At 40.4% G+C, this 14,371-nt stretch overlaps 1 protein-coding gene across 1 annotated transcript in view; it reads left to right on the top strand.

Moving 5' to 3' along the window:
• ect2 (epithelial cell transforming 2) overlaps window positions 1-14,371 on the top strand; it is a gene marked incomplete at its 5' end in the record, with an annotated part of 28,288 nt that overhangs the window by 13,161 nt on the left and 756 nt on the right. Inside the window, 5 exon segments of the mRNA XM_035652677.1 lie at window positions 1,090-1,228; window positions 3,314-3,468; window positions 5,376-5,483; window positions 8,241-8,375; window positions 9,449-10,022. Coding sequence (XP_035508570.1) covers window positions 1,090-1,228; window positions 3,314-3,468; window positions 5,376-5,483; window positions 8,241-8,375; window positions 9,449-9,991 — 1,080 coding nt within the window.

The raw sequence follows: 14,371 nt of genomic DNA, 5'->3' as shown, positions 1-14,371 counted from the left end.
CTGACTGAGGCTTGCTCAACTGTTCAGAGATTGTCATACTCAATAAATTAGTTAATTAATTAGTTTCTAAATATTTAAATGGCAGTTGTATATGTGATACAAATTTGGTGTTTGTTGCTGTTTGGGTATGCAATGTGGTAGTTCAACTATTAAGTGTAACCATATCCAATATATGTAGTACAACAAGTTGCTGCATCACCAAAAAGCCCTTTCTGTTTTCACCAATTTAAACTGTGTTATCATTTAACCAGTCATTGTAGGAAAAGTCTCCCTAAATGCTTCCATCTACTGCGGCGTTCTTCCTCTGTTCCTTGTTTGTTAAGGGAGACTCAGCATGGATCTCAGCATGTGTTTAAGAACATGCTGAGATTCATATTCAGTGGTGAGGAGGAAAGGGCCCTTTTACAGAGTAGTGAGATTGGAAAGGTGATCAATTTGTGTGTATGCAGTCTATCATTGCTGACACAGTCGGTGTGTGTTAATTAGCCAAGGGGCAACATGAGAACAGAACGGGGCAGGCAGTCATGAAGAGATGAGGTGGGTGGCTGTGCTGATTCAGGAGTGTCAGCGACACCTCCTAATGAGCCTGTGTGTGTGTGTGTTGAACAGCCACACACATGGATTTCAGTCTTCCATGTAGTCCTGTATGTATATTGAGTGAGTGTTGTTAGTGTGGGTCCATCAACACTGCTCATTGATTAACTCTTACATTCATATAATCACTCTCTCACCCTCTTCACTCACACTGCCACAATAACAATGACTTATGATGTAGTGTCCTATTTCATCCTCTCCCTCCCTCCCTCCCTCCTCTCTCTTTCGTCCTTCTCAGCATCTAATTAATGTGGCATTAATGAGTTGCATCGTTTACCTCTATGAAGGCCTCATTGATTTATTGCCAAGTAACCGACAGCAGCTTCACCCACATGCTGCAAAATGCACCCACTCTCAATTCAGACTCGAAAGAAAAGGACATGCGCACATACACGCACATACACACACAAGCATGTACTTTCTTCATTTACCTCTAAAGTTCTTGTATGATTTTGTGCTCGTTTTTTGTGTGTGTGTGTGTGTGCGTCTATGCAGATTGCAAGGAAGCGACACAAGGTGATCAATACATTTAAGAGTCCACTGGGACAGACGAGACCACCGCCCCCGCTCAAACACATCGCACTGATGCCGCTGTCCCAGATTCGAAGAGTGCTGGACCTGCAGGACTCAGAGGGTAACACAGTAACACACTGGAAACTAATGAAGTTACTGCTCATCACTTCATCTGTATGTTATCTGAAGGTGGTCTATGTTCTTTCATTGTAATACCCAAAAGTTGTTCAGCACCCTTTTGGAGGCGCCACAGCAATACAGCACAATGTTGGAAACAATGACAAACCAACTGTAGGATTTCCACTCCCTTCCTTTGAACATTATTGATGGCAGAAGCTGTTTTCCAGTCCTTTCATTCAAAGATACTCCACACTGAGCTGCATATTCCAAATACTCCACACAACTGCTAAAAATCCTTTCATTCTCAAGTCTCACAGCAGGCGTGGATGTCATTTAAAGTGTAATGGTTACTTTGGTCATTTCTTAAATGAAGTAGCTGTCTCAAAGGTTGGTTTTTGGTTTGTTGTGAGACACCAACAAGAAAGAGAAAAACTTCCAATTAAATTATTAGGTAGTTTTTTACATCAATTAAAACAATCTCAAAACAATAACCAGGTGTCCATAGGAACATTCAGACAGGTTTTGCTTGCTGTGATCATTCCTCCTGTCCATACTGGCTATTCAAACATCCCTTCCTAATGTATTTTCATTCATTGAAACCACAGTGATAGGGGCAAAATCCACAGTTCTACTTCCGTACAAAATGTTCATCTAAAGCTTTGGATGAACTTTGGGATACATTCTTTCCTGGAAGGAGAACTGTGGATTGTGTCCCCCATCACTTACACTGAAAGGGCATTAGGATGTTTTAAAGGCCAGTATGACCATGAGGAATGACTACAGCAAATAAAACATATTTCAATGTTTATATGAGCACCTGGCTTTTGTTTTAAGACAGACTTATCATGTAATTAGCTCATGCTGGTGATAAAGTCTTTGCAAGTGGATTTTCTTAGTTGAAAACGATAGTTAAATTACTGAGATACACAACCGTGACTTTCTATGGCAGCAGTATTAGCAAAGGTATGTCTAATTCTCATTTTTATAAGCATTCACTCCTCTGTGGTCACCTACATTGCATGCAAGTGTCCCTCCACATGATGGACACACAAACCACAATGAGACAACCTCCATGATGAGTCCTGTGAAGAGCTGTGTCTAAATAACACTCATTTACTATTTCTAATAAAACAGACACTCAATACTTAGTGAGCAGTAAATAGAGATTTATTGGTTTGCATGTGTAAAATGTGACACATTGCAGTGATATATTGTCAGTAGAACTATGTAGAGAATGGACTTCACACTTATTTAGACCCTCAAAGTAAATGGTGGACATTAAATATAGTGCATTTAGTTAAAGCAGGTTTTAGACACTGAAGAAATAGTCCACAAATACTGCATGCCATTCCCTCTGTCGTATTAGTTTCATATTATTTCTTCTTATTTTAGCAGCTCCTTAGTCATTTTATTGAAGTTATTTTTAAACATACTATTGTAGTACATACTAATGTACAGTCTTCTGCCTAGATAACAATTAGTGCTGCTGTCACAATATTTTACTACAACAGAAATGTCTAATAGGTGAAAATGGGAAATGCAAACAAAAGTCAATCAGCATTATGGAATAACCAACAAGAGCAGTCTTGATGCTGATGAAGCCACACAGTAATGGCAGAGAAGCATAACCTTACACACTGCTACCCATCTTTCTGAGGTCTTGCTAATCAGCAGGGGTAAAAAAAACTGCTCTACCACGTCTAGGAGTCCAGGAGTTGTTCCTACCTAAACACAGCTCTAGTAGCCCATATTTCAGTGTTTCTTAGAAAGTTTAGTGTTTCCTTTATTTTGTCTACTCCTGTGCTTTCATGCAAGAGCACATTGTTCAGAGACAAAGGGTATCTTCACACAGGGAACAATAATCATTGGTGTTTATGGAGTTTGGATGAAGCACTGAAGTTGATTTGTTTCCACTACTTCTCTCTGCTCTTATCTTTCCATCTGTTTCTCTTCCCTTGCTCCTTGTCCAACACCCTTCCTCCATCATCCTCCTCGTCTCCCTTCTTTCTGTCACTGTTGATTATTTTCTTTCTTTCACTCTGTCACTTTCTGTCCATCTCTCGCTCTTTTGCCTTCTCCCTTTCAGAATGTGTGAACGCATTTGCCTTGGTGGTTCGCCCTCCAACTGAACAGGAGAACTTGTTGTTCAGCTTCCAACTGGTGGGAGAGGAAACAGTGAAAAGCACCTGGCTACGAACACTCTGCCGCCACGTCGCCAACACCATCTGCAGAGCTGATGCGGTAAGCCTACACACACCATACAAAAAGAAAGTAGGTAGTTTGACAGATTGGCTGGAAGGGAAGAAAGCTGTGATAGTCCTAGAAAGGTTCTTTCAGTGTAAACTGCTGATGTAACTTTTTCCTCTCCAAAAACAAAGTGGTCTAGTGTTCGTCTTGCCACCACCCTTAAGCCACAGGCTGAAAGCGCTGTGCTACTGGCAAATTTGGAACAGAACACCTTCTGCTATCCATGTCCGATACAAAATATAGAGCTGTAAAAACAAAGAAATTCCTTCCTGTACTGCAGTAATGGCGACTTGTTTACTTCCGATACTTCTCCAGATGTGTGTATCTATATATAGCGGTCTGCTGCCCGCCTGCTCTGAGGCTGTTTCGTCCCAAATTGTAAATAAGGGTGCTCCTATTGATCTGCCACCGATTGCTATTCACTCTAAATAGTTTGAAGAGCCTATCAGATGACACATTTATTTTATTCCACTGGAGTTATAAGTTATGTTGTCTTTTTCACGCTTATATTTACTCGACCGGCAATGTATTTTAGCATTAGCTCCCCATTACTTTAAAATGGTAAGAAGAAAAATGACCTACTATATACTAGAAATAGTATATGCAACCCCCCCTCCCTTCCATCATTCTGTAATTTGACCCTGATCCGAGCACCCTTATCATAAATAGCTATTTTTGCAAGTAAAACAGCAGAATCAGTTTTTAATAAAATAATAACTTAATAGAAAAAAAACACAAATACTAATCACATTTAATATGTTTACTCTTGTTTTATTTATGGCTCCACTGTTGTGCAGATAGTTATTTTATGGATCAGTGTGATGCCAAATAAAGTGTGAAAGACGTTTATTCTGTACACCAAGCTTAAACGAATGCAGTCTCATACAACAGTCCTGCAATAAATCCTCCCTTCACAAAGGTCATAATGTGTTTTTGTTCAAACTAGCTGCAGTTTGTGGTATTGAACTGTAGTGTAGAGAGATGTGTCTGTTTACCCTACTCTCATTGAGGTGGGACAAAATAATAGAAACCGCTGTCAGACCTGCAATGAAAGCAGTGAGAGAGAGTCCGGTCACTCTGAGTCGTCACCCTCACGGATGGCCATGGCAGTGGTTTAAAGACGGTATTTTTTACACTGCTAACTTAGCAATGGAGAGTGACAGAATATGGACCAGGAATGGTAATAGAGAGGATGTGAATTTGCTCCAAACATGGTAACAATGATCAACATTGTAAACAACTACCATGACATTACTACAAGTGGATACTGGCACCAGGATCAGTTGTTGGTATAACAGTCATTTAACAATTCAAAAAAGTGGATTTATATTTTTAGAAAGGCCCAGTAATCTTCTGCAGTTTTTACCAAACGTTACTCAGCCAGGAGGAAATAGTGGCTGTGTTGGTGACTAGTTTCAGCTGTGAATTAATCCACATTTGGAGCTCTAGTAAGTATTTCTGCCAGTAGGAAGGTGAATTTAGGGTTTAGTCAATGTATGTTCATGGTAAAGAAGGACTATGTCGCCCAGTGCAGTGGGGCTGATTAAGCTTGATTATTGAGCCCACTAAAAGATATGGAGGTGAGGCTGTCTGCTGTATTTAGCAGAGCAAGCAGCAGGGGGCGATGTTGGCCTCTGTCTGCCTGCCGCCTTGCAGCTGCATTCCTAGTGCTTTTTTCTCTGGGTCAGTGCTGCACTGTGAATACCAACGAGATAGAGCCCTGCTTGTTAACAAGCCCACTGCAGGGTGAGGGGGAGAGAGAAATAAAGACACTGTGAATCCTTCCCTTCTTGCAACTATGTTGGCAGCAAAGCATAATGTATCTATTGGTATTGATTACATGAATTGCACACTTCAGGTCATGATTTATGATATTGAGTTTGAGGCTGTATTGTGTTCAGGAGGACCTGATTCAGTGTACAGACCCAGACTCACTGCAGGTCAGCACCAAGGATATGGACAGCACCCTGAGCAAAGCCTCCAGGGCCATCAAGAAGACTTCTAAAAAGGTAAAGGCAGAACAATCGGTTTCTCATGATTAACCTTTCCAACTGCACCTTCTGCAGGGACAGGTCATTGTAACACATATATGCATGTTGAGCAGAAGAAGCATTGTTCAGACTAGGGCTGCACTCTAAACAATGATGAATTGAATCATCAGTTGAGAATCCCCCCGACTCAACTGTCAACCGATTCATTACACTTCTTTTTAGCTGCATCGTTGTGCACAGAGTACATCATGTAAGGTAGGTTATCCAGATGAGAATGGGTGAAATTATAAATGGGGGAGTTGGAGGTGGGCGTGGTCACAGCCTTGTCTTCTGAGTGGGGCACAGCCAGGTCAGTGACGCACGAACCATTACGCATAGTTAATAGGTATGTTACAGTAACAGGGTTCCCTTACACCCTGAAAAACAAGGAAACACTTGGAATGTTATTTAAAATGACCAAAGATCCTGAAAATGTTTTATGTAGTACAGGAAGTTTTTTATTGTATTTTAGCTCCTTACTCAGATTGCTTACATAAATCTGGTTGCGTATTTTGTTCGAAACTTGACTGATGGTAGGATAAGCTGTGTGAAAACTGCGGTTTAATGGGTCAGTACTTAGCCTGCTGGTAAATCATATGACCGTTGGTGGACAAGTGTCAAGAAAATCTCCTTGAAAAGGATTTCTTAAAAAGAGTGGGAACCCTGAGTAAAAGTCTTTTCAGCCACTGTTATTACGCTGCAGGAGTTTACGAACACATTTCTTAGATATTTTTATCACAAATTCCTCCCACACTGATTGCCTTACTTTGAAATAGGTCAGATGACATCAACATTATCCGTTATTTATAATAACCTAATCAGTGTAAACACATCAATAATAATATAAATAAAAACAGGAATTATAGCCCACATAGTGTCACAGCACACATACAGCTCTCGTTATAGCTTGTTCATATTATCCATTACTGACAAACAGGACAAGATTCTGCACAACTGCTTGTAATTCGGGACTGTCACAAATGACTTTGGATGTCTTTTCACCTTAATGTTAAGCTATTTACATTTACCGTCTTGTCTTTAAAGTATCTACCTACACAACAAAGCGTTAGAAATAGAGACGGCCGCACAACGCAGAATAGCGCAGCTCGATTGTGTTCGCTGCTCTGACACTCCACTCCGGTGCTCAATACAGCGAGGTCAGCTAAAGTAGTTTTGAACCAGATGCTCTACTGCCGTCCAGTGACACACTGACAGAGCCGTCAGCAGCCTCAACCTCAAATGTTGAACTCTGTGTAGACCCAAATGTTCTAATTTTGGTACAGCCCTTGGTCAGACTGACAGGACTTTCTAAATTGTAGTCCAGATCATGAGGTAAATATAAAAATAATTTTAGGCAGAATTACACAAAAACATGAATGACATTAGGAACAAAACACCTAGTACAGACCTTTCCCTCTGATGTAATTGTGCAGTCATTAAACAATGGGCTGAGACTAAAATCTGACTTGGATGCTGTTTAGCTGCTCTTTGCAGCTTATCCAGAGAGGGCAGCCAAAGGATTTGAATATTTAGCAGAACAGAAGCATGATACTGCCTGAAAGAATCTTTGGAACAAGCAGATAAAGATATGTAACATAGTCAAACTGTGTATAGAAAAACTAGTTTATCTGATTTAAAGCTGCTTAAAGAAATATTTGAGGGAAGAACTGAGAGCAGTGTAGGTGGAAAAGGCTAAAGAGACTTTGGTGAAGACTGTCTTACCAGCCATTCTACCAAATTCTTTTTTTCTGCAGTTATCTGCTTTTCCTCATATGGTGACCTTAAACGGCATATGTAGAGGTCAATAGCTGATATCTGTTCAGGAAATTAGAATTCATTTATTGTGGACATGACTACTACTTAAACAGTTCAAATGGATACAAGTGCATAGTAATAGCATATAACAGTTCTACTACTGGCAAAATGTTTGGCTTCCTATCAAAACTATGACTTGTCAGATGCTGATCCTTTGCAGTAGCTGGCTAATGGTTTTGTGGAGCATTATGATTCTTTTTCAAACTTTTTAATATCTATATCATTATTGTCCTTGTTGATATTTTGTTAAATATAATATGTTGAGATGATTAAATCAAGTTGAAGAGAGTATTTCAGTATTACCAAGTGTTAAGTACCAGCCTGTTCATAATATTATCCCTGAACATATAAGAACAAGAGTAGTGACATATTTTTGTATTACATTACCCTTTATAATAAATAAAATATAATAATTTAATAAACTCTGTCAATGAAAACTTTTACAAGTGTTGGTCTAACTAGAGGTGTAGTGATTAATTCATTATTTGTCAACTATTAAATTCTCTGATTTCAGCTTCTCGAACATTTTCTGGGTTCTTTAGTCCTCTGTGACAGTAAAATGAATATCTTTGGGTTGTGGACAAAACAATTTGAGGACACCACCTTGGCCTTTTAGAAACACTTATCAACCTTTTCACAATTTTCCATTCAATTAATGGAGACAATAAACATTGCAGCCCTAGTTCAACCATGTAATGCCTGGTCCCATGGTTCTCTGTCCCAAACTACTGTAAGTGATGTGTTGTGTTTCTGTGTGTTGTGCAGTGATGGATTACAAAAAGAGAAAAAGAATGTTATCTACTGATACTAAAAATGAAGTGGCTAAGAATCCAACATGTTCAGTGCAAAAGAACAAACATTTGAGACCTATAAAAAAGACCTATTACTTTTACTAACATTTTGTGTGTGTTTGTGTACTAGGTGACAAGGGCTTTTTCTTTCACCAAGACCCCGAAGCGTGTGATCCAGAGGGCGTTCATGGCCAGCGGTACTCCAGATGAGAAGAGCCAGAGGCTGAGCTGTGAAAACCGTATCGGCAGCAGCTCCACGTTGGCTGTAAGTCTCTGTTTACCTGAAATCATTAGTCTATAACATGAGCTGTACTTGTAGCCACACCAAGTTTAAAATGTGCAATGTATTGTGTTTGACTCAGTCAAGGTTATCTCATACACAAATGTAGGAATTTTTCAACAGCATGTAATATCATGTCACTCATTCACAATTTATGAGAAACAGACCTTTTCTTTGTGATTGAAAGGACAATATCTGTTTTGGTCTACTCACTTTATAAATACTACCTTCAATAATCAAGCGAAGTTTCCTTAACTTCCAGGAGTGTTTACAAAATGTGTATACTTTGTTCAACATCACAATTAATACTGGGGGGGCTGTTGGCTGTCTCTCTGTCCATCCATCTGTCCATCAGTTCCTCATTTCCTTTCTATTCTCTCCATCTCTTTCTCCTTTTGCTGAGAACCAGGCAATTGATCCCTCCATCAAACCATGGTGGAACAGCTTTCAGTTGGTGTCAGTCGTTTTGATCTAACTAGATTAAAACACAGGAAATGGGCTTCTGCTCCTAAACGTGCTCTTAAACTTTTTCTAGGCTGTGTTGTTTTAGCAATTTTCTTATTCATTTTCCTACACTTTTATGGTAACTGTTTAAATGGTTAATTGAATGTTAAGAGGTGAGGAAAAGTCAAGCTTACTTATAACCTTGTCCCCAGTAATGCAATCATTTATAGACTTTTCGCCCATATTAGTTAAAGATATAGTTCCAGTATTTTGAAATGGGGTTGTATGAGGTACTCCATTCTCCGTAGTACTTTCAGTGGTCAGATCACCTCCCATTTTGGAGAAGCACAACCACTACTCACGGCTGTGGGCATTGTAGCACCTGCTGTCATTAATTCATCAAAAGTGTCAATGTCAAATCAGCAGTGATTGTGTCAATTAGCATTATTCAATCAGTTATTTAGTTTACATGCTGCTGTGTGTTGTATGAGAAAGGATAAAATACTCTCCCTCATTGTGTTTCATCATGTATACTCTCTCCCTGTCTCCTCTTGTGTTTTTTCATGATATGTAAATCCCTGCTCCATATGTGTTCCTTCTGTTATGTACTCTAGATGTCTCGCTCTGCCTCCACGTTCAGTTTGAGTGATTCTGCCAAGTGCAGTGCCGTGGTGCAGCGGTCTAACTCTCTGGATCATCCTCCTGTCAGAGCCAGGGTCCCTGTCTGTGTGCGTACCCCCTGCAGCCCAGCCCGTAGCCCCGGCCCCAACACTGCCCCTGAGGTCAACCAAAGCCTCTACCCCAACTATTGCCCTAGCACCCGACAACGCAAGTCTATCCTTCATGCCCCATTATCGGCCCAACCAGCACAACCTCATTCAGGCCTCTACACTTCCCAAAAGTCCACCACTTCAACCCATCCCACCTCTACCTCCACCTCCATTCCAACTGTCCAAAACTCCAAAAACTCCCAGCTAAAATCTAGCCAGCATGTATCCAGACACCTCCCCTCTGTAGGGTTTCAAACAAGGTCCCCAGCTCCCCATCCTGTTAATGTCAAAGGCAGGACCTTTTCTGACTCATGCAGGGATACCCTAGTCCCCTTGGACCCACGCAAACCTGTCCTGGCCAGTCCTCGCAAGGAGACTCTGCTCTAAACCATCGCTAAGCTCAGTCCTGGAGTCTGATGTGAGCAAACATTATTGTGGTCTAGTTTCAACCATGGGTGCACCAATACCATTTTTTATTTCAAATTAATATTTACTACCTGCTACACACTCTGTTGGCCTTTTAACATCCACTGGTGCACTTCTTGTCCCAAATCAACTCCTTAGAAGCTGAAACCCTACTACAGAGATGTATAAGATTAATAAGGGTCTGTTCTACAGCTGAACTTCAATGATTAGATGAGTGGGGGTTAGAAATGTATAACTCATGTTGGCAGAATGCTTTTCCCCATTTGAGATTTGCACAAGTGTAAAGGGCAGAGATTTTAAGGGTTGATTTGGAATAGCTCTGTTCCTCTGAATCACCTGGGATACTAACTGGTGTTGTTGGTGGCTGGAATATTCACTAGGTGGCTGCTATTAATAGTGGGCTGTATCCATACGGGAACAATGGAGCTGGGCTGGGACATAAAAGAGTTTTGTCCAGGTGGAAGCCTGCGTTTCTTCGGGGGAGAAAGGCTTCTTTAAAGGCATGCCGTCACATACAGAATACTTTGTTTTTGAGACAGATCTGTGCACATTATAAAGGGTTGGTTATTAATCATTCAAATGAATAGACATTTTTAAGAGGTTTGGACTCACATGACTTGGCCATCTAAATGCCATAAATTTAGACTCTACAAATCTGCAGTGACTTGTGACTTCACTTGGATTCAAATAGCTCAAGTTTTGACTTGAAAATACTTGATACCTTCCCCCAAGGTCAAATATAAAAAAATGTTATTTAAAGTGTGCCAGTAATCAATCAATTTCCTAAAACATAAATAATGTTAACACTATTCATTCCCAGCAAGTTGACCGCTAATTCCCCAGATCGTAAATTAAAAATAAACTGAACTGTTTGAACCAATCCGACAGCATCCAATCAAGTTGCAGGAGAGAACCAGGAAGAACTAATGATTACTGGGTGCCAGTTGGAAAAAATGACACTAAAAATAATCTGTTGATAAATGGCACTGCATTGGTGAAGAGTGCATTATGATTTGTTCAGGACTCGAAACTTCAAGTTTAGGACTTCAGTACAAAGACTTGAGACTTGCTTGTGACTGGCAAATAAAATGACTTGGTCTCACCTCTGTCTTTTCGTGATATTTCTTTCAATTTTAAACGGTTCCTTTAGAAAGAACCTGAATAACTAATATAAGTACCAGTTGAAGAAAATATCAAGAGTAAAAATCTAAATGTCAAGGCATGCCTTTAATTTTGGATGCAATGCTCTTTGTGTGTTTTCGGCTAGCTTACACAAAAACAGCTAAAATTAAAATGTCAATGTATTCATAGGAGCCAGGCTGACTTTACATCTGAGGTTTAACGTGCAGTGGCTGGTCACATGTTGTCTGTTCCACATTTTAACCACTTGTGACAGCTGTGTCGGTGAGCATGTTAAGTCTCAATATTCACCTCAACTATTTAACCAGTTTGCGGGCATAAAGAACACTGCTCTACCTGTTTGAAAGGTATTCATCCTTAAGAAATGTGGTTGGACACCAACCATTTCTCAATGAACCATATGCAAGCCGTTCCATTGCAACCTGCCGAACAACTCACCAGTTTAGGAACTGCCCATTATAGTCCTATCTTGTGTATCAACTTGGTTTTAAGCATTCAAATGTGCGGACAAAACACAATGAGTCAGCTGATAACCTCGACATGTTTTTTATTAAATTAGATGAAACTGATCAAATTCACACCAAATAAATATACATGAACACAATCTACTAATGAACAAGTAAATGAATGAAAATCTAGCGCATGTATCAAATGCTCATTACCTGTGGCTGTGAAATGTTTAGGGTAGCAGCTGTGTTTTTATGGTAGTTATGGTTTGATATAACTCTCAGAACACTATAGAAACCTGCTTTACATCCATATGCTTAGTATGTAGACCAACGTCTCCCACAGTGTAGTTCTAGTTGAGTCGGTCCACCTCGCCTGAAATAAAGACCACCCTACTGGCATTGACCACAGCTGAGGCCATCTAGTAACTACATTAATCAAGAGATGTGATGCACTGGGTTCTTTCTGATTAAGCTCAGGAAATAACAATTAGTGTGTTTACATGAATTTTAGTATCCTGTTAAGCCACATATACATGCAGCAGGGCAGCAATCAGGTCTTTCCAACCTTATTTTGGAAGCCTAGCTTGCTTTTTTCCTGACGTGTGTGCTGCATGCGTGTGTACGCAGTCTCTTATCCTACACAAGCACAGTGTACTAGCTTAACTCATTGTTTAAAATGAAATAGGCTCAGAGCTGCTACTGCTGGGAAACACAGGTAAAACCTTGGGGCTACGGAACCATGGTGGCCAGAGGAAATAAATGATAAAACCAAATTTAAACTCAATCATACAGACTGCAAAAGCAGGACCACGCTATATTTTTCTATCGATAATATTCACTTGCATTTCCACCTGCTTGGACCAACTCGTGAGCAGAGTATAGAGCATACTAGGACCTCTCCAAAACGGTGCATGTTACACACAGCAGGCACAACCTTTTATTTATTATTTAAATCTCTGATGTAGCACGTATCTGACTTTGAATACATAAATGTGTCTTTTTAAACTTGCAGTGGAAGAACAGAGCTGCAGAGTTTAGATATATGAATTAGCCTTTAGTGTGGTTTGCAGCACTTTAACTGTCAGTGGCTAATTTCAGCAGCTGCTGTACCAAAATATATCAGCTATACGATTTGGATTTTCCTGTTGATGCTTTAAGACTCTTTGTTACGTTTAAATAAAAACACTATGTGTGATTCTGTATCACCACACAAAATAGGGTTAGGAAGCAGACACAGCCTGAAGTATGTCTTGCCTGCCAAGATAAGAAGCAGATGTCACAGTTTTAACTAATTTCACCATTTACACTAAATGTATGAAGGAAGACAAACATACTCCAGTTTGCAAAATTTTCCTGACAGTAAACACTTTACACCAAAAATATATTTATTTTACGCATGGGAAAAAAGTTAACTGACTGCCAAAACAGTGCAGTTTTTGTATTTGTTGAGTACAGTATATAGTATCTGTTGAGAAAACACTATACAACAAAATCCCAATTATTCTTATGAATACGGCAATAAATGTAATACATCAGTTCACTTCATTATGTGGGAAACATCCCAACATCACAAACCTAAAATATCAAAGTAGTTTGCCAGTCCAATGTCTTGGAAAAGTCTAGGGAAATGATTTTTTTAAAAAGGGTGAGAACCTTGTCTGTAGGAAGAGCTGGGTGTCCATTAACTGTAGTGTTGTCTATTCCCTTGGCTCCCCTGTCCATGTGTCAAAATGCCCTCTGCTCCAAGTGTACAGGATGGGTCAAAAAGACACATTTTGTTTCAGTGTAAATGCTGATGATTGGCAACCAGTGACAGCCTTCAGTCCAGAGTGCAGTGAAGTGCATTTTACTGCAGCACTATGACCATTGTACAGTATGAGGGCCTTCCAGGCGCATTGTCATGGACTCCACTCACAGATGCCACCTAGTGGATGAATAATATTAGACTACCGTACCTTCCTTCTCGCATGGCTTTTTTTTTCCGCACTGCTTTCCTCCTGCAGTCTGTCACAGACTGTTGAAACCAGTAACACTCCCTCAGGTTTGATGTACAGCCCATGGAGCTGGTAAAAGGCTGCTGTCACAGCATTGTGATCAGCCCCTCTTAACTCGCTCCAATAAAAACCACATCTGGGTAAACTTCAGTGTTGAGAGTGGGAACACCTCTGCAATATATCACTGCAAGCAGGGGCAGGCTGTTGAGTGTGTGCACTCGAATGGAGACATTTTCATGCACACTTGCGCAAAACAAGTGTTCATTAGCATGCAAGCTCAGATTATGGCAGGTGTGTAATGAGGGTCAGATGTTTGCATTGTGACCAGCGCTGCCCTTGGCCTGGTCTTCCTCTCCAGTGAAGGCAGCCTGTTAATCTACTCATTCATTCAGCCCTTTGATCATCCTGTGTGTTCCTGAAGCCCTCCAGGACCACTTACTAACATATAATGAAGGCCGCCACTCACTATACCGATCACCAGCTGACACAAACAGAGGGCAGGAGAGTGTCAGTGCCTCTGCCGAAATGCTCATAGACAGCACTTGGTGTGTGTGTAAGTGTGTGTGGAGCCAGGTGGAAAGCTACTGAAGTGTGATTGTGTTGGCAAAGGTTGCCTGTCTCGATTAGTTCGGTGCCAAAATTTGGCTTTGAAGGCAGAAAGGAGCTAGTAAGAGCGTTTGTCTTTGTGCACTCAGTAATTAAATGAGGCTGGAGCACATAAACAGACCTTGTCCTTGAGACACACACACACAGACACA

The sequence above is a fragment of the Morone saxatilis genome, unplaced genomic scaffold (genome assembly GCF_004916995.1).
Source record: "Morone saxatilis isolate NCDOM2014 unplaced genomic scaffold, NCSU_SB_2.0 Contig12, whole genome shotgun sequence".
In the NCBI taxonomy this organism is placed as follows: Eukaryota; Metazoa; Chordata; class Actinopteri; family Moronidae; genus Morone; species Morone saxatilis.
This window is presented reverse-complemented; position numbering and strand designations above follow the sequence as displayed.